The sequence below is a fragment of the Suncus etruscus genome, chromosome 14, assembly GCF_024139225.1.
Source record: "Suncus etruscus isolate mSunEtr1 chromosome 14, mSunEtr1.pri.cur, whole genome shotgun sequence".
Taxonomy (NCBI): domain Eukaryota; kingdom Metazoa; phylum Chordata; class Mammalia; order Eulipotyphla; family Soricidae; genus Suncus; species Suncus etruscus.
Genome location: NC_064861.1, coordinates 86296596 through 86316108, shown reverse-complemented (window position 1 = coordinate 86316108; position 19513 = coordinate 86296596). Strand labels below are relative to the sequence as shown.

Here is a 19513-nt window from a genome sequence, read left to right as displayed (position 1 = left end):
TCCTCCAGCTCTCCCAGAACCCTCAAAATGACCTGTCAGTCCCAGCTCCTCTCCTGACCCTCTTTCACCCTCAAAGGAGTCTCTCAGGGAATCGAGGCATCTGCCTTTCTCCTGGACCCCTTTTTGATTGTAGGATGGACCTCAGGACTTCATACAGGCAAGAACTGCACTCCACTAGTGAACCCCTTTGCTCATCTTCCCCTCCCCTCCCCTGCTCTCCTCAATCCCCTCCCCCTCTCTTGTTCCCCTTCCCCCACTTCTGTAAGCACCCAGAGTTGATCCAGGCAACCCTGCCCTCAGGGAGCTTGGGTGGGGGTGGGGTGTGCCTCTGGACTGAGCACTAGGCAGGGAGGACTCCTGGGGGGAGAAGGAGGAGTCTGGGAGTCCCAGCATCTGGGGGGGCAGAGGGATCAGCTCCAGCACAGACCCCCTCACACACCAGCACTAACTGAACTGAAGCCTCCGTTTCCTCCTGGGAAAAGCAGAGAGGACGCTGTGAATAGTCGGGGTTCCTGCATGAAGTGGGGTACCTAGGCAGGCCTTTGAGCCAAGTGAGCACCCCTCAGCCCAGCCCAGGGAAGTTCATGGTCCAGCTCAGCCCTTGAAGTCACCGAGGCTCAGCTCTAGGAGTTCATGGAGAACAGTGGAGGTTAATGGGTGAGAGCTCACCACCCCAGCCTGGCCTCACCCCACTCTTTCAGGGTTCCCTGCACCCCGCACCCCGCTCTTCCCCAGAGTGAGAAGTGTGAGTGCTCCTCAGGGTGGGAGTGCTTTCTCTCTTTCAGGGCCTGTGGAATCCCGAGAGGCCCTCACCCAATGGGGTACTCACAGCATTCCCCTCAGGGGTTGTTTATTACAGCGATGGTCCCCCCTCAGGTTGGAAGCTGCCTTCACCTGGGGGGGGGGCACAGTGGAGTGTCCCCAGCTAGGTTTTACTGAGCTGTGCTTGCAGGGCAGAGACCCAGCCCCTTCATCTTCCCACCCCTTGGGCTCAGAGAGGATACTGGGGTTGCCCAAAGATGCCCTCACATGATTCAGGAATAGTAGTGACAGATAAGGACTCCATCCCTTGAAATAACAAGTCAGTGGGCCAGGCATACACCCCAGGGCAGACCCTTCTGGCACTCTGGCCCAGGCCCCCTTTCTCCAAAGCCCAGCACCTGAGCCAAAGCCAGAGCAAGGATCCTCCCATTACTGACACCCTATCCCTCCCTTCTCCTGGAGGCCGATGCAGGAATAAAGGGGAACATCTGGGCTGCTGCCACATGCAGGGTTTAGAGGCAGGGAGGGGTCACTAGCTTCCTGAAGGGGGCCTCTATTTTCTAGAAGGTGTTGGGCAGCTAGGCACTCTCCCCAGGTCTGCTGAGGGCTGAGCCCCTTCTTTGCAGAACCTCCTCCTTTGAGGTGTTCTTGATGCTTTCTTGGCCCAGAAATCCTGACTGAGTCTCTGAGGCCTTGGATCTCAGGGGGGCTCAGGGCACTCCCGCGGGATACCAAGTCTCTGCTATTCCAGAACCTCTTCTTGGCATGCAGAGGCTGGATTGTGCCCTCGAAGAAAGCTGCTGTGGACAGTCTAAGAATGTTCTAGATGCTCTGGGGAGGCTCTGCCTCCCTGCTGGAAGCTGGACAGGCCAGGTCCAGAGAAGAGAAGGGGGGAGGTGACTGGAAGCGCAGAGAGGGAAGGAGTGGGGAGGGAGGGACCTTTCCCAGTGAGATGTGGAAAAATTTTTTTCCTTAATTTTTTTTTGGGGGGGGGGGAGGGAGTGGGAAGGCACACTCAGCAGTACTCAGAGATCACTTCTAGCAGTGCTCATAGGCAGAGCCAGGGATGAATGGACAGGTGGATGGGGCCTCTGACCTAGAGCCTTCATACACACAACTATACCTCTGACCCCTGATCTATGGGTTTGTAACAGACCAATTTCCCAGACACAGCCAATGTATCTGGTGCTGTCCATGCCCTGGCTCCTGCCCCTTGTGCCATTTTGCAGATTAGGAAACCGAGGCTTGGGGGTTTGGAGAGCTTGGGGACTGATATAGTGCTCACAGTGTGTGTCTGGTTGTCTGGTTGGGGACAGCTGACTTGCCCTCCAGGGACTGGTGACTCAGGGGACTGTGTCTGGAATGGGCACTTTCTGTGGCCTAGCAGTTTGGAGGTTGGGGTGGGAAGGGGAAAGAAGGGGAGAGGGGATAATGATAAGAAGAAGGGGTGAAAGGAGGGGGAGGCTCTCCAGGAAGGGAATAGGGAGGTGGATAGAGGGGGTCTGGGCCAGAATGCCAGAGAGGTCTGCCCTGCCCGGTGTGCCCCTGGCCCACTGACTGGTTGATATTTCAAGGAATGGGGTCCTTATCTGTCACTGCAAGAATGTGCTCTTGGGGTGTGGGGGAATGGGAGCTTGGGGGAGAACAGCTAGGGCTGATATGCTGTGTGTCCCACAGCCCTAGGATGGGGATCAGGGGGTGGTGGCGGCTTATTTCTCCACATAACCATGTGCATCCAGGGAGCCCCTTCTTGGGATGAGAGGGTCTGTGTGCAGGTTGTGTGTCCGCGTGTCTGTGCCTGATTTCCCCACGGACTTCTGCACCCCCGGGGTACATGGAACTGGATATGCATCTCCATCTCGGCGTGGGCACACTCAGTATGCGGGTGGGCTCATGGCTGGGGTTTGGGGGGCGCGTGTCTGCATAAGGGGGGGGTCCGGTTCTGCGTGTCCAACACGGGTCCGAGCCAGGGCTGCCTTCGCCCTTGGCCTGTCCGTGTGTGTGTCCAGCTCTCGTGTCGCTCCACGCACGCGGGCCAGGCGGGGAGAGAAGAGGAGAGGAGAGGAGAGGAGAGGGAGAGGAGGGGAGAAGGAGGTGCGGTGGTGGTGGTGGTGGTGGTGGTGGTGGTGGTGGGGTCTCTCCGCCCGCCCCCGCCCCCACTCCCTTCAGCCCCGGGATCGAACCTTATTTAGAGTCGCGATTCGACATCTGTTTTCAAATTTGATCAGCTCTGAACTTTATTTTCCGAGTTTGAGGAAAATTATATTCCATCGATCGCGCTTCCCGCCCCTCCCCCGCACCGCCCGCCGCCGCCACCGCCGCCGCCTCCATATATCTGCGCGTGGAGCTGGAGGAGGAGGAGGAGGAGGAAGAAGAGGAGGAGGAGGAGCAGGAGGAGGAGGAAGAGGAGCAGGAGGAGGAGGAGAAAAAGGCGCAGGGCCCGCCCCGCGCCCACCCGCGCCCCGGGAGTCCCCGCGCCCGCGCCCCGCGTCCGTGTCCCTCTCTGCGCGCATCTGGGTGTCGGGTCCGTCTCGGCCTCTCCGCACCCCGCACCCCTCTCTCGGTCCCTTCGGCGTCCCGTCACGGTCTTAGGGGGGGACCCCGGCGCCCCTCTCCATCTCCAGCCCCTTCTCCATCCTTCGGGGACTCAGGGTCCGTCCTCCCGCGCCCACCCGCCCCGGTGCGCGCTGCCCCCCGGACGCCGCGGGGACCATGGCTGCGGGCCCCGAACTTTAAGCGCTTCTCCCCGGACCGCGGGCTGCGGAGGCGCGGAGCCCGCAAAGTGAGTGAGCGACGCGGGCCGGCTCAGGGGCGGGGATGGGGGCGGGGATTCCTGCCCGAGGCGGGGGGCCGGGGCGCGGGAGGTGGTCCCCGAGACCCGGGCACCGCGGGAGGAGCCCCAGGCCCCGGGAGGCGCAGTGGGGTGGGGGGTCTCCCAGTTGGGAGATGGAAGTAGAAGATTTGGGGACGAGGGGCAGGGCAGGGCAGGGTGCGGAAGATGGGGGCCACGGAGAGACGGGGTTGGCTTCCTTGGGTAAAGGCTGGAGATTTGGGGTTCCGAGTCCAGGCGAGGTTCGAGACCCCGCGCTGAACGCTCGCAGTTGGGGAGCTCTGCCGAGCCCTCCGTCGCGGGGTGTTTGGGACTAAAGGACCAGGTATTTGGAGTTGACATTGGACCGTTATGTGGTGGTGGTGGTGGTGGGGCTTGGGGTTCGGATTGGGGGCGCAGGTATTTGGGGCAGGGGGTCAGCCTGGGGTCTGTGTTGGAGGCTCGCCTGGAGGACTGGATTTGGGGCTGGGGTTCAAGACTCTGGACCGTCTGCAGGTTTGCATCTGGGGAGTCTGAGATGACGAAGTGTCAATGTCGGGGGTACCCTGCAGCTGTATGGGAAGGGTATTGTTGGGGGCTGTGCACGCAGGCCTGGCCCTGACCTTGGGGGTGTGACCTTCTAGGGATAGGTGCCACCCAGATGTTTTCCTCTGGGTCCTTCCACGACCTTTCTCTGGTGGGGTTCACTGCTGGCTGAATCAATGCTCACCCTAACTCTCCTGCAGGTCTGGCAGCTTCTCTCTCTCTCTCTCTCTCTCTCTCTCTCTCTCTCTCTCTCTCTCTCTCTCTCTCTCTCTCTCTCTCTCTCTCTCTCTCAACTTCACCCCATCTCTCTGCCCTTCCTTTTCTCCCCTCTCCTCACTGCTCACTGTCTCTCTATCTCTGTGTCTCCTGTCTCTTACCATCTCTGTGTCTCTGTCTCCCCCTCGCTGGTTTCCGCTCAGATTAAGCCGGGGACCTAATTCCAGGCCCAGGATCGAATTTTCTGGCAACAAAGGGAAATAGCGAATCGATCGGTCGCTCCGGAGATTAAGAGACAAGCGGCGCGCGGATCTATCACGGCTAAACGGCCCCCGCCCGCTGCCCCCGCCTGGCTGGCCCGCCGAGCCCCAAACGCGCGCGGCATTGCCAAGCAGTCTCTGAGATCCAGAGCCCCGGGAGGGAGCTGAGAACCCCAGCAGGGCCCTGGGGAGGCCGGGAAGGGGCAAGCCGGCGCCTGTTCTGCACCTGTGGCCTCAGGTAACACCTTGCACCCACACCTGTGCGGGACACACTTGTCCCTGTCTCCTCATTCTGTTCCTCTCTAGTCCCGCATCACATCAGGACATCCCAGGCCACGTCCTCTTGTACCTGTGTCCCTTCCATCCCATACTCGCACCTGCCTTCTCTTCCACCTGCCCCTCCAGGGAACACTTGTCCCTTGGAAGCTGCCCCAGTGATGCCTTGACCTCTGGGTGGGACAGAGCCCCTTTCCCTGCCCCTCCAGGGGGCACCTGCCATCCAGAATCTCCTGGGCCTCTTGCCCCCTGGACCTCCCCTTGTACTCACTTCTCTGCCTCCCTCCTAAGACCGTGCACCCCCCTTACATGCCTCCACTACTCTGCACACAAGCACCCACACCTGCACCCCACTACTCCTCACACCTGTCCTATCAGGCGCCACCCACCCACCCACATAAGAGCACCCCCACTTTCCCTATCTGTTCCCCATTTTATGGAAGCCCCCTTTCCTCTAATTTCAGGCCTGTTTCCTCATGGGCCACTTCAGGTAGCTCATCCCAGGTAACAGTTGTGCCCAACCCCATGATCCCACTTGCTTCTCCAGGGGGTCCCCAATTTCAGGTGTCTCCAAAGGTTCTCTTGGGGCCACCAGCCACAGGTACACTCTGATTCCATGGTTCCCACTTTCCCCAAACATCCCCACTTCTTACTGCCCCCCCCAAATACATCCCAGTTCTAACTATCCCCACAACATACCCCTTTTATCACTGCCCCCCACAACACATTAGTCCTCACCTATTCTAATTGTCCCCAATGTCCCTCACAATACACACCCAGATAGTCACTGTTACCCCAGACACACCCCACTCCTCACTGCTCTCGCACCCTGCTTTCTCAGTCCCCCACATAACACACACCCACTGTCCCCCAAAACACCCTCCTCTCCCCACACAGTTTTGGGTGCCATGTCTCTCCCCGTCCTCCTTTTATGTTCCTCACCCCTCCTTTCTGATGCAGGAAGTCCCCCGGGGTCACATGACAGCGTCACACACCCCACATCCCCACATGCCATGTCCCCAGCTGTGTTGCTCAAGCCTCCCCTGTGCATGTATGTGCTCCCCCATTTCTTCAGCAAACAGCTACTGAGTCCTCCCTCCCTTTCCTTTCTTGCCCCTCCTGCAAGAAATACTTGGTGATGCTCAGGGCTAATTCCGGGCTCTGCTCTCAGGGTCACCCCTGACTGGGTTTGGGGCCCATTTGGGGTCCCTGAGATCAAACCCTGATCACCTGTCCAGGGCACATTTGCTCCTCCCCTAGAGGTACACCTGATCTTTGGCTCGAGCCCCCCTTCTCAGGCACATGTGCCCCCACTCTTGCCACCGCTCTGCTCCCACCTGTCCCCCAGGTTCACTGCAGCCCCTCCACTGCAAAAGCTTATCCGTCCCATGGGCTTCCCCGTCACAAGCACATAGTGACATAGGCAATCCGTACAGAGTCCCCCAAGGCTAGTGATCCCCAGACTGTAGACCCCGAGAGCTTCTTTGAGGCAGCTATGGATGAGCCTGGGATTCTGCATTCCTGAGTTCAGAGGCAGCAGGTTACAGGTGGTCCCCATACCTCTTCCCAGCATCCATCTGAACATGGCCACTTTGGGTCCCCAAGAAGCCTTGGACACCTGTCTCCTGGCCTGCCCTGCCCTGCTCCCCCTTCATCCTGAGTCCGACAAGGCAGATTCTCACTATTGTCCCATTTTACAGAGACGAGCCCAGAGGAGGGAAGAGGAGCATCTCTCTGGTGGTCTTGGAGCTGGATTCAGAGCCCCGGGCACCCTCTGACTCCAGACACTGCCCTGCTAGTCAAACCCGATGTCCCTGTTCCACGGCCACATGAGTCCCCACAATGCCAGGTGACACCTGCTCCTCCACTCACTGCTGCCAGCTCTCCTGGGTACCTTTCCACCCGTGGACCTTCCCACCACAGTTCTCCGGGGCATTCCTTCCACATCTTCAGTCACACTTCTGTCCCTACAACCTTCTTTCTGCAAGCCTCTGCCCGCACAACCTTTATGAAAGCCTCTGCCTACACAACCTTCGACCCACACTCCTCCTGCTTTCCTAGCTGTGTGGAACCCACGCAGCCTCCTGCCTGCACAGCTTTCTGGCTGTGTGGTCTCTACCGCCATATCCTCCTGCTTGCACAACCTCCTGTCCACATAATCTGTCCCCCAGACACACCTTGGTATGAGAGAGACCAGGCAGGTCTGCAGACATCTCCCTAGATACCTCTTTTTCCTTTTTCTGTTTTTGGGCCATACCCGGCAGTGCTGGGGGTCTCCTGGCTCTGTGCTGAGGGATTAGTCCTGGGATGTGTGGGAAAGTGGGGCTATGCAATATCAGGGATCTAACCACTTGTCAGGGTCGGTCACCTGCAAGGCAAGTGCTCTACCCCAATGCTGTCTTTCTGGCCTCCAGTCCCATTGTCTCGGTCCCTCACTGTTTCTTTTGACCGTCCAGCTATTGATTGAACCGAAGTCCTGCTGGGGTCCGTCATCCCCTTGCCTTCCCAATACCCTGCCACTCTTCCTACCTGAGCCTCGGTTTCCACATCTGCAAAATGGGCCCCAGGCCACCCTTACCTCCCAGCTCCTGCTGAAGATGAGGGTGTGAAGGAAGACCAAGGGCAAGGAGGGCTGCTCCCCATCCCTGTATCTCCCAGCTGCCGCCTTACAGGGCTGTGGGTGACTGTGTGTGGTGATGTGTGAGAGGGCTGGGGCTGGGAGAGACATGGGCAGAGCAGTAGCATCCTGGCCGAAGCTGGCCTGGGCACAGGCCCTGGTGTGGGGCTGGGGACAGGGATCGATCTGCCTCGGCGGCAGTGCGCGGGCCAGGATTGCATCTTGTCACAATAATTTATGGCTCTCATCCCGCCTGATCGATGGCGCTGAATTAGCACCGCGCCTCATGCCCCTGGAGCCCGAGCCTCTCCCAGTCCAGCTGGACCCCGGCCCTACTCTGGCCCCTGGCGGGGATCCTCACGCAACCCGGGCTCCCTGTCCTGCTGCCCTGTCCTATTTTCCGCCCCCACCGTGTCACCTCCAAGACCCACTGCCCTCCTGCTTAGCTTTGATCCCCTTTCCCTGCTCTTTCTTGCCTCAGGCCCACCAGGCCCCCCTCTTGGCCCTGTTTATTCCTTCCTCCCTCTCTGTTGTCCATCTCTGCCCCCTCAAATCTTCCCCTGACTTTACCACCCTGGGAGGGGTTCCTTCCTCCTTCCTGCTACCCCCCCTGCCTTTCTCCCATGACCTTTCCTCTGGCTTTTGACTCCCCATCTCCACCTGTTTCCTTGCTTGCCCGGTCTCATCTGGACTCCCCTAAAATAGTTTTTCTCAGCCCAAGCCATGCTGCTTGTGCACACAGGGCTGGGCCCTGCTGTGTGTGTATACTTCGGTGATGCCCGGGTGGCTGTGGTGGCCTTCAGCTTCGGCCCCTTCTGTGCCAGCATCCACTTAGTTCCTTGTCCCAGGGGCTGGAGTGATAGTACACTGGGGAGGGCGCTTGCCTTGCATATGTCTGATTTGGGTTTGATCCCCGGCATCCCAGATAGTCCCCTGAGCTGCCAGGAGTGATCCCAGCGGAGTGCAGAACCTGGAGTAAGCCCTGAACATCGCTGAGGGCGGCCCCCCAAAACTCAATAAAGACAATCACTGGCCTAGCCCAGGCCTGCCAGCTCTGATAGGAAGGAAGGGGCCAGAGTGTTCACCACAGGGAGTGGCAGGAGCTGTGGCATGGGTAACACAGGCCTGGAACTGAAGACAGACCTGCCGAGGTGGGGCAGAGTTGGGGTGGCAGCAGGAATTAGGTCCGATCCCCAATAATGAACTCCAGGACTGAAGAAGATGGGGTCCATTGGGCTCCCATGGTGGGATCCCTGTCTTTCCATGCTCCCGCCCTGGCCTGCAGCCCACGTCCTCATCTTCTCCTCCGCCTAATCCCTCAATTTTCCGCATCTCTGCCCCCTCGGCCCTGGAAGCCTCTGAATCTTCTGGAGCCTCTCCCGCGCCCTTGTCTGCCTCTGTGGAGCCCAGCCAGGCCTCGGCCAGCTCCAGGCTGCCTCTGTCCCTGTGTCTGTCTCTGTCTGTCTCTGCCTGTCTCACTCTGTCTCAGCCTATCTCTGTGTCTGTGTCTATCTCTGCCTGTCTCTGTGTCTCTGCCTGCCTGTCTTTCTCTGTCTCTGCCTCTGTCTTTTTGTTCCTATGTCTCTGTCTCCCCCTGTCTCAGCCCATCTCTGCCTCTGTCTCTGCCTCTGTTTCTATAGGAGTCCCCCATCTTTTGCCCCTCTCCCCACGGCGCATCCCTTCTCCCCTCTTTGCCTCCCTCTCCACCTCTCTTGGAGTCCCCCAACTTCTTCAGCTTCTGGCCTTGGAGAGAGATGGGGCTGCTGGTCCCTGTTGTCTGCCCACCCCTCCCCCACTATTTGGTAGGCGGGGTGCGTGGCACTGCGGCTCCCACCTCCCTGGGGACGCTCCTCGCCCCTCCACGGAGGCTGCTCTGCTCTGCTCTGCTGGATGGCTGCAGCCTCGGAGACATCTTGGGAGAGACCGAGACCCCAGAGACCCTGTGGGAGGTGGGAGGCTTGGCCAGGTCTGGCTGGCACCTCTCCACATCCCAACCTGGGGGCCCCCTTTCCCTGTGTGCCCCCCCAATATGTCCCTCCGCTATCCTGCCTGTGCAGCCTCAGCAGAGGTTTCCGTGTGTGTGTGTGTGTGTGTGTGTGTGTGCTATTCATCTGTGTATCTGACTTACTAATACTTCGTGTGATTGACCTGTCAGGGTCTATGTATGCATGTGGTGGGTATTTGTGGGAGTGTCTTTGGGGTGTTCAGACTGTGTGTATTTGGGGTACTCAGACTGTGTATTTGGGGTGACCAGATTGTGTGAATTTGGACTGTTAGGTGTATGCACCCACGTTGGGGCATGATTTGTGCGTATGTGTGTGGGTGTGTTTTTTTGTTTTGTTTTGTTTTTTGGGTCACACCCGACGGTGCTCAGGGGTTACTCCTGGCTGTCTGCTCAGAAATAGCTCCTGTCAGGCACGGGGGGACCATATGGGACACCCAGATTCGAACCAACCACCTTTGGTCCTGGATCGGCTGCTTGCAAGGCAAACGCCACTGTACTATCTCTCCGGGCCCAGGGTGTGTTCTTGTGCACAGGTGACTGTGTGGCATGACCCCAGAACTCAGGGGGCACTGGTGTCTCTTCACCCTGGAAGCTAGGAGCCCGTGTGCACCCGGGGTGTGTGTGTGTGTGTGTGTGTGTGTGCAGGGGGGGCACAACTTGCTGCCGAGTCTCCCAGTCTGTGGGCCTACTGTGGGTGGTGAGCTGCCATTTTGGGAAACAGAGTTTATTATAGGAGAGTGAGCAGTGGTGAGACCTAGGGAGGGTGTGAAGGAATGTGTGTGGCTGTGTATGGGAGGGGCTGTTACATGTTTGCATACTGGGAAGACAGTGTGGTGTGAGGGGAGCAGAAGGATTGGGATGCCCAAGTCCCCAAGAGAAGCAGGAGTCTGTGTGTTTGTGTGTGTGTGTGTGTGTGTGTGTATGTGTGTGTGTGTGTGCGTGCCCAGCACCCAGGCCCAGGGCTGTTGCAAGCTCAGAGGAACACAAAGTGGAATGGGGGTGACTAGTCACACAGCTGCACCTGCTGAATGGGGCAGCGCCGGGTTTCCTTGGTGGTGATGTTGGGGTGATCCCTAGCTCGGGTGTACATAGTTGCATCTACCATCTGTGTGGACATTTGTGAGCATTGAAGTGTGTGACTCCTCCGGCCGTGGTGGGGGGCACTCTGTGTTGGTGAGTCTTGTGGATGTTGTGTGTGTTGTGAGTGTAATGCCCTATGTGGCATCTGTGAATGAACATGGTGGTATCTGGGGAGTGCTGCAGTGTGTCCGTGTGTCAGTGTGCTGTGGGTGTGGTGTGTGGTGTGGAGGGTTTTAGGGCTGTGATGTGTCTGTGTGGATGGCATGTTGCTGTGTGTGTGGGTAACGTGTCGGTGGGTTTGGTGTTGGGGTGTGGTGTGGATGATATCGATAGGTTGGTATATTGTGTTGGGGTGTGTGGTTGTGTTGGTTTGCATGGTTGTGGTGTTGGGGTGTGTGGTCGCGTTGGGGTGTGTGATATTGGTGTGTGTGGTTGTGCTGTTGGTGTGTAGTATGGGTCCCAAGCTTTTTGTTTCCTGGGCCCTCCACCCTCTCCCCGGAGTGGGGTGTCGGGAGGGAAGTGTGGGCAGAGCTGGTGTGGACGGTGTGGGGTGTCGGTAGGGCTGTGTGGGGGCACGTGCGTGTGCTCTGGGGGTGGTGGCAGCAGAAGGGTCTGGGCCCGCGTCTCTCTCCTCTTTAGACAGAGCCCCGGAGAAGATATGAAATTTAAAAAAAAAATCAATTTTCATTCCACTTGTGCAGATTGTGTTAAGGGGAGGTGGGGGTGCCGGGTGAGGGATGAAGGGGCTGGGGGTGGGTTGCGAGGCCTGAGGCGACTCCCGAGGCGGCCAGCACAGCTTAGAGAAATCAAAACAACTGGTTAAACCCAGCCCAGGGGGCCAGGGTGATGGGGTGAGGAGACAGAGGCAGAGGCAGAGATGCCAGAGACGAGAGAAAAAGAGAGACAGAGATGAGAGACAAGCAGAAAGCAAGAGCAGAGCAAGGGTAAAGGTGGCTCAGGCGGGGTCCGGTGACTACCAACCCCAGAAGGCACACATGGGGCACACAGATCGTGCCTGAGACCCAGCACAGACACAGACTTGCACATGATAGGCACAGTGGGCACAGACACACATGCGCAGGTACAGAGACACAAACATGCACGGGCATACAGACACACACTCACACTGCGTGCTTGCTCCCCAAACACCACCGGGAGGGACCGAGGAGTCACACTGCCAAGGCCCCAAGCACCGATGGGTGTGGGCCACGATGAGCAAAAGGAACAACTGAGGCCCAGAGGCTCTTCTGTGAGCGGCTGGGCTGGTGTGACTGATGGTGACTACAGCCTGGCTGGGCTAAGCTGTTCTGGGTGCAGCTGGCTGGACTCTGTGTAGCCCTGGTCCATATGTGTGTGCAAGTGAATGCCTAAAGTGGATGTGTATGCATTTATGTGTATATGCGTGCAGCCTGATGGTGCGCACCTCCAGTGCCATGAGTGTGGGCCTCCACATACTCAGGCCATGTGCCCCAGGCTTGGGTATGGTCAGTGCTTGGGTATGGTCAGTGATTGGGGGGGGGACTTCCCAGATGTGCTCAGGAGACCTAGAATCAGCCCCAGGGACCCTCAACCAAACGGTTGGTTCAGTGCTTGGATCCCATGACATGGCGCTGCTCTGGCCTCAGTGCTCTTGGGGCCACAAGGGCCTCACCTGATGGGGTTGTGCCACTGGGATCAACACCTGAGTGCTCCCTCTGTGAGGTCTCACAGCAGTGTATGAAATGTGTCTATTCGTGTACGCTTATGAGGCTGTGTTTTTGTGTGTCTGTGTGTGTTTGTGTGTCTGCGTGCTTATGTGTCGGTGTGTTCTTTTGTGAGCCTTGATGTATGAGCCGTGTGAATCCATTTTGGCAGTGTCTCTGATCAGGTTCTTTGGAGAGCTGAGTGGGAGCGTATGTTGTGTGTGTACATGTGTGCTTGAGAATGTGTGTGTGTGTGTGATGCTTGGCAAGTGTGAGGATTTAGATAGTAGGTCTGAATCGTGTTTGTGACATGGTGTAAGTATGCCTGGGTATTTGTGTGGTGGTTTGGTGTGTGGTTGTTTGTGATATTGTGTGTATCTGTGTGTATCTGTGTGCCGTGAGTCACGGCTGTGTGGATCTGTGCTCTGTGAAGGTGTGGTGTGTGCATCTGTGTGACTGGCACAGACAGGAGGCAGCTGTGCCTACCCAGCCCCTCTCCACACAGCTAGCACACACACACACACACACACACACACACACACACACACTCACGCACATTCAGTGCCATGGCTGCCGGCAGTGAAGATGGGGGGGACGGTGTGTAGTGTGTGTGTATGTGTGTGTGGAGGAAGCAAAATACAATTAAAAATTAAAACTTGCCCGGAGTCCCCATCCGCACGCACGGAGGGCCATTGGGGGGTGTGTGTGTGTGCAGCGGCAGCCCCTCCCTCCCAGCCGGCGCTTCCTCTGTCCAGTCCCTGCCCGTCTGTTCGTCTGTCCATCGGTTGTCCGAGCTGGCTCTGGCCTTGCCCTGTGGCCCGCCTAGCAAGCCCTCCTGCCTCCTGCGCTCGATGGTCGATCAATGGGGCCAGGGGGGTGCCAGGGGCAGGGTTAGATCAAAGGGGCCCCAGGAGAGACAGTGGGACGGAAACAGAGACATGTGCAAGAGGAGACAGAGACCGGACAAGGATGCGGGAGAGGCCGGCCCTGTGCAGGGGACCTGTCCAGGCGGGATGGACCTGGAGGGATGACCCTGTCCCGGTGGTGATCAGACAGGACGGGACAGGACTCGGGGCCTGGAGTGGGGGCCGGGCAGACCGAGATGAGGCGGCAGAGACGCGGGGGGAGCGTGGGAGCGGGCCCCGGAGCGCCGATCCCACGGCTCCTCGTTATAACGTGTCCGGAGGAGGCGGCGGGGAGTTGAAAGCGTCGGGAAGAGAAATCAAAACCAACACGGAAATGAGAGGGGCCATAGGGGGTGGGGCGGGGAGGGGGGACCCAGAGAGGCAGCGGGAGGGGAGGCGGGAGAGTGGACGGGGCGAGGAGGTGCGGGGAGCTGGTGCTGGAGAGGCAGAGGGAGGGGAGGGAGCTGGGAGGGGGGACGGATGGATGGGACCCCAGTACCGGGACAGAGACGGCCGCCTTCGAGAGATGCGAGAGACAGAGACATGCAGAGAAGGGCAGAGACCAGAGATGTGGTGGCGAGATAGACGTGGGCAGGAGATGGCTGGAGCCAGCGGCAGGACGGAAGAGGAGCAGGGAGGGCAGAGAGGGGCAAGAGTCCTGGGGGTCTAGAAGCCTAAAAGCCAGAGGCCAGCCTGAGTGGGGCCCCTTGCGCTGGAGGGGATCATGTAGGGGGGACAGGGAAGAGGAAATGGGGAGAGCGCATGGACTGACCTGAGCCCAGAACATCAGGACAGACCCTGGGGAGGAGAAAGAATGAGAAGGGGCAGAGGACTGGCAATTGGGAGAGTCCCCAGCAGGGGGTTACTTGGAGTTGGGGGGCTAATGGGGGAAGAAGAGGCTGACCTTGGAGTAATCTGAGGGGCTCCCAGGAGCTGGGTGGGGGAGAATGTGGGTTTAGAGGCATCGGAGGGAATGTGTTTGGAGCAAGGTGTCTGGGGAGGGGGCTAGAAATGCAGAGGGCGTCTCTAGGGAGGGTCTGAGGAGAGGGCATGGGGTGTGGCTCTCCTGGAGTGGGGAGCCCAGGAGAAGGTGCTGACACAGAGGGGTGAGGAGAGGGGGTGGAGAGGGGGTGTCAGGGGTCTGAGAGGCCAGGTAAGGGGCTGTCTGCTTGGGCTGTGGATTGGGGCTGTAATGGTGGACAGAGGCATCACCTGGAGGGTAGGGCTGGGTCACCGCCACCGTGGTCCTAGCCCGGCAGGTCTGCAGCCTTGAGAGAAGAGGAAGGGGGTGTTCAGATCCTTCACCCCAGCCCAAGGGCCAGCGGGTGGGCAGGGCCGGCGGGAGTGGAATAAATCTGGGGCAGCTGGAGAGAGAGAGACTGGGTGAGGGGACCCAGGGTTACACAGCAAGGCTAGAAGGAGGCAGAATCAGAGGAGAGGGAACCAGAGAAAGTCAGGGGTGCGACTAAGGAGGAAGTAGCTGGCGGAGCCACTGACCCCACCTGTGTCTCCTGCTGTCGCTGTCCCTGTGTCTGTCCCTCTCTGCAGGGTCCGAGCTGCCACCATGGACTGTAGCTGCGTCTCCGACCTGCTTTTTGCTCCGCCTGCCCTGCCGGCTCTCTGGACCCCAGGTAAATGCCGCACTTCACTTCTGCCCCTAAGCTGGCCCCTCCTTCTTGCCTCTCAGCCTCTGACCCCCACCAGCCCCCAGATTTCACTCGCTCCCCTATAGACAAACTTGGCTAAAAACTTCAGCATAGCCAGCCTGATGTCCCTGCTGACTGGGACAGGAGGGTGAGGGGCTGAGGCCAGAGGGGTATCCAGCAGCCTTGAGGGGTGGAGGTGTGTCTCAGCCTGCACCCTCTTGGGGAGGCGAGAGATCAGATTACCTCACAGTGAAGGTTAGAAGGTCAGGGCTGGGGGACAGGAGGTTCTGTTAGGTAAGACCCTCCAGTAGGGACAGCTGGGCCCAGGGTCCCTCGGATCCGTCTCCAGAGGGAGGGACGCTGGGAGGCAGGGGTGGGCCAGGATGAGCGGCCCTGCTTGTGTACAAGGCGGCAGGATGACCGCCTATACCCCCCCACCTGCCTGCCGCTTGCTGGAGTGTCTGGGTCCCCTTGAGTTTCAGGAGGGTGAGGGTGTGTGTGTGGGGTAACATGCGTGTCTTGGAGGGTTTGGTCTGCCTGTGGCGCAGCAACAAGGCTGCCTCAGAGCAGGCTGTTCCATGGGGACCCCAAATGCTTCTCCATTTGGGGCTGGGCTGCTGCCATTGCTATCTGGTGTAGTGTTTTTTTTTTTTTTCTTTTCGGGTGTTGAGGGTGGGTGTCCCAGAGGCAGTTCAGGTGGTGCGTCTTTTGCTGGGTGTCCCCCACTTCTTCCTTTGTAGGGTGCTATTGTCTTTGAGTGTGTGTGGGTGCACATGCTTGTATGTCAGTGAGGGGGGGGGCTGAGGAAGGAAGGGATGCCTGTTTAGAGGGGCTGTGCCGGGATGCGGCCCTCCCCCCGCAGTACCCTTGTTGGGACTCAGCAGGACTTGAGGCATTTCCAGTGTCCGCAAGCAACTGTAAGGACGGGGTGAGGTTTGTCCAGGAAGTGAGAAATAATGTCTGGAGTTGAGTGAAGGAAGTCTCTATGGAGGGAGACCTCAGACAGGGGACATTAGCACCCACTTCTTGCATTTGCAGCTGCATGGGATGGGGGTGTTAGGATTTTAGGACTCATGCCTCAGGGCTCAGGGGACTCTGGAGTGGGGATCAGACATCTGCCCCCCTCCACACCAAGTCTGAGCTCCAGTCCTTTGAGCTATTTCTCCTCCGGTCTCTTAATTTTCTAGTGTTTGTTTTGTTCTGTTTTGCGACTACACCCAGCGATGTTCAGGGCTTCCTCCTGGCTCTGTGCTCAGGGAACCATTGAACCCAGGGCTTCAGGCATGCAGATGCTGTGCCCGCACCCACTCAGACAGCAGCAACCTAGGTAGTGACTGTTCTTCCCACCTCCTGGCCCTGAAATAACCCCGCTGGGTATTTCCTGGGGATCTAGGGGCTCCCAGAGAATGAACAGAGCAGCGAGCCCACCCAGACCTGCAGGGGAGGGAGAATCTGGGGTCAGACCCTCGTCTGCACTTGTTGTCAACAAGTATCTGGGAAGCCTGGCCCAGTGGGACTGGAATGTGTAGAGCAGAGGGAGCTGGGGATGATCCAGGAGGTGCAACTGTGTGCATGGGGTGGGCTGTATGCTCGCCAGGTTTGGGGTCTCAGTTATGAGTGCACAAGGACTTGATACTACAATGCCCATGGAGCCTGATGTCCCTCCCTACACCCTACCTTTCCCCGCCTCCCCAACATCCTTCCACCGGTGACATATGCAGGCACATGGGGCAAGTGATACAGATATGATGCAGATACAGAGACAGGCGTGGAAGTGTGGAAAGGTGGGGGGGGGATCAGTGGGAGCTGGGGATGAGGAAGAGTGAGTTGCATTTCAGGGGAGCTGATGGGTCAGCGCCCCCTCTCCACAGTGGTGCCCCCCCCTTGTCCAGGATGCAGATGCAAGATGGGCGAGTTTCCGATTCTCCATTATGGGCAATTCAGGGAGCAGATGTCAGTGAGTGGGACATGGGAATTGGTCCCTAAGACTGTGTGTGGATGCTTAGAGTTCAGGAGTCTGGAGTGAGTGAATCCCCAGGTAGAAGGCCTGACCCAGGGTACTCCTGTCTCCCACAGGCTTCGCCTTCCCGGACTGGGCCTACAAGCCCGAGTCCTCACCAGGCTCCAGGCAGATCCAGCTGTGGCACTTTATCCTGGAGCTGCTGCAGAAGGAGGAGTACCAGGGGGTCATCGCCTGGCAGGGGGACTACGGCGAGTTCGTCATCAAGGACCCGGATGAGGTGGCTCGGCTCTGGGGCATCCGCAAATGCAAACCCCACATGAACTATGACAAGCTGAGCCGGGCCCTGCGGTGAGCCAGACTGAGCTCACGTGACCCACGTGACCCACGTGGCGTCCTGGTCCTGGTCCCCTTCCTGTCCCTGTCGGGCCCCAGAAATGGGAAGAAATCTATTGATTTTCAGTGGGAGGCAGAGGAGAGGGCAGCTGGGGCTTTGGGGTTACACTGGGGGGAAATCCCAATCCTCTCAAGACCTTGAACAAGCCTGTGCCATGGGGTCAGAGAGACAGCATGGAGGTAAGGCGTTTGCCTTGCATGCAGAAGGATGGTGGTTCGAATCCCAGCATCCCATATGGTCCCCCCGAGCCTGCCAGGAGCGATTTCCCAGAGTAGAGCCAGGAGGAACCCCTGAGCGCTGTCAGGTGTGACCAAAAAACAAAACAAGCCTGCACCCGTCTGGGACTGGCACCCAGCACATCAGGAAGCCCGCCTGGCTTGCCCTTCCCTTCTGTGTTGCCCCCACTCTCCCCAACAGCCCCCCCCCAATCCCTGCCTCTCCCACAGCTACTACTACAACAAGCGGATCCTGCACAAAACCAAGGGGAAGAGATTCACCTACAAGTTCAACTTCAGCAAAGTAGTGCTGGTTAACTACCCGCTGCTGGATGTGGCCGCGGCCACCACTGGTTCCCCACTGTTGCTGACCCCTGGTCCCTTTGGGGGAGCCCCTGGCCCGGATGCTCCTCCCCTCACCCCGGAGGTGAGTGCCAGAGTCTCCCAAAAGTGGGGTTCTAGGGAGGGGTGGGGAAAAACCCTGTCTGGAACCCCTCCCACTCCCTCTCCAGACCCTGCAGACCCTGTTCTCTGCCCCACGCCTGGGGGAGCCTGGGGCCCGGGCCCCCCTGTTCGCTCCTGAGACAGACAAGCTTCGTTTGGACAGCCCCTTCCCGTTCCTGGGCTCTGGTAAGGACCCAGAGGTGCATTGAGGGGCAAGGGCAGGTGGGGGAAGACAGACAGACAGGATGCAGAAGGCTGGGATGGGCTGTCGGTGCAAATGTGCATGGGTGCTGCATCCATGCCCATGTTAACCTATGTATGCCCACATGTGTCTTGTGCATGTTTTGTATACATGCAAAAAGCCAGAGAGATGGGGCTGGAGCAAGAGCACAGTGGGTAAGGCATTTGCCTTGCAGTAGCCAACCCCGGGCTCGATCTCCGGCATATCATAGGGTCCTCTGAGCCTGCCAGGAGCGATTTTTGATCGCAGAGCCAGGAGTAACCCCTGAGCGCCGCAGGGTGTGGCCCAAAAACAAAACAAAACAAAACAAAATAGCCAGAGAGATGATGTATGAGCAGAGCCCAGAGCCAGGGACTCTGGGGACAGGCAGGGAAAAAGACTTGTCACAGGCTTTAAAGGGGGTTCAGGCATGGGGGGAGCTGTGGGATGGGGGCCTGCCTGGGGGTGGTGGGCTATGGGGGTGCTGGAGCTCTCATAGTGCTTGAGGCAGGTGACCCCACAGGAGAGGCCCAGCCTGACCCTCACCCTGTGTCACCAGGTGCCACCGGCTACTCCAAGCCCCCTGGCCTGCTGGGTTCCTACGGCCGCGCCTTCCCAGAATACCCCTGGAACTTTAACCCCTACCTCGCCGGCCCCTTCCCCAAGCTGCCCCCCTCTCTCTACCCCTCCCACTTCTACCCCAACCCTCTGGCCAGCTCCCTGGGCCACCTGCCCTTGGCAGGGGCAGGGACAGGGACAGGACCCACAGCCTCACCCCTCCTGAGTGCAGCAGGGGAGGCCCTGGGCGCTGAGAGGCCCTCGGGGCTGGCAGCGGCTTCCCGCTTAGCCCTGCCGGGAGCAGGGGGTCCGGAGGCGGCGCTGGGGAAGGAGGACAGCGACTCAGAGCTGGAGGTCACAGATGTGAGTGGCTGCAGCTCTGACAGCGAGGGCGAGGAGGGGCTCCTCGCGCCCCCCAAGGCCAAGATGGGCAAAGGGGGTGTTGGCAGCTGAGCCAGCACAGGGCTAGGGGCTCTGGGAGGGAGACCCAGGGCAGCCACCTGTGCAGCCTCTGCTAGCTAGCCTGTCCCCCCAGTTCCAACTGAGATTGGGGGTGGACTAGCCCTCTGCATCATCCTAGGGCCTGGCACATGGCTCCCCGGTCTCCTCCCCCTACCCTGGGATGGGGTCTCCCCTTCCCTCCAAGGGTGAAGGGAACGTGATGGTCTCCAGCTTGAGGGGAGTCCCCACCCGGCCCCCTCCCGAAGTGCAATACGCGCCCCCACCCCTGTGCTGTGACCTGTGTGTTTGTATGGCCGTGTCCCCACCCCATGCTGGCCCTGGTCTGGTCCTGACACCCCCCCACAGGCCCCCTGGGGACAGGGAGCTCAGAGCAATAACCCCGCCCCCAGCCCCCACCCAGGAGGGCCCCCTCTAGCTCCCCATGACCCCCATGACACCTCCAGAGAGTTTACT

General features: G+C 59.1%; 3 protein-coding genes across 3 annotated transcripts in view; 1 reads left to right on the top strand and 2 right to left on the bottom strand.

Annotated features, from left to right (window-relative positions):
- Nucleotides 1–19513, bottom strand: part of CIC (capicua transcriptional repressor) — a 356202-nt gene that overhangs the window by 335706 nt on the left and 983 nt on the right. The window lies entirely within an intron of this gene.
- Nucleotides 2654–12821, bottom strand: LOC126028545 (basic salivary proline-rich protein 2-like). The gene is made up of 8 exons (XM_049787503.1): nucleotides 12806–12821; nucleotides 9321–9398; nucleotides 8777–8883; nucleotides 4971–5085; nucleotides 3435–4104; nucleotides 3218–3329; nucleotides 3063–3109; nucleotides 2654–2681 (listed from the first exon to the last, which is right to left on the bottom strand). Exons 1-8 carry the CDS (start codon nucleotides 12819–12821, stop codon nucleotides 2654–2656), a joined length of 1173 nt encoding a protein of 390 aa, XP_049643460.1.
- ERFL (ETS repressor factor like) lies at nucleotides 4766–19051 on the top strand. Its single transcript, XM_049787232.1, has 6 exons — nucleotides 4766–4831; nucleotides 14707–14789; nucleotides 16881–17115; nucleotides 17608–17803; nucleotides 17889–18006; nucleotides 18600–19051. Exons 2-6 carry the CDS (start codon nucleotides 14723–14725, stop codon nucleotides 19049–19051), a joined length of 1068 nt encoding a protein of 355 aa, XP_049643189.1. The 5' UTR covers nucleotides 4766–4831; nucleotides 14707–14722.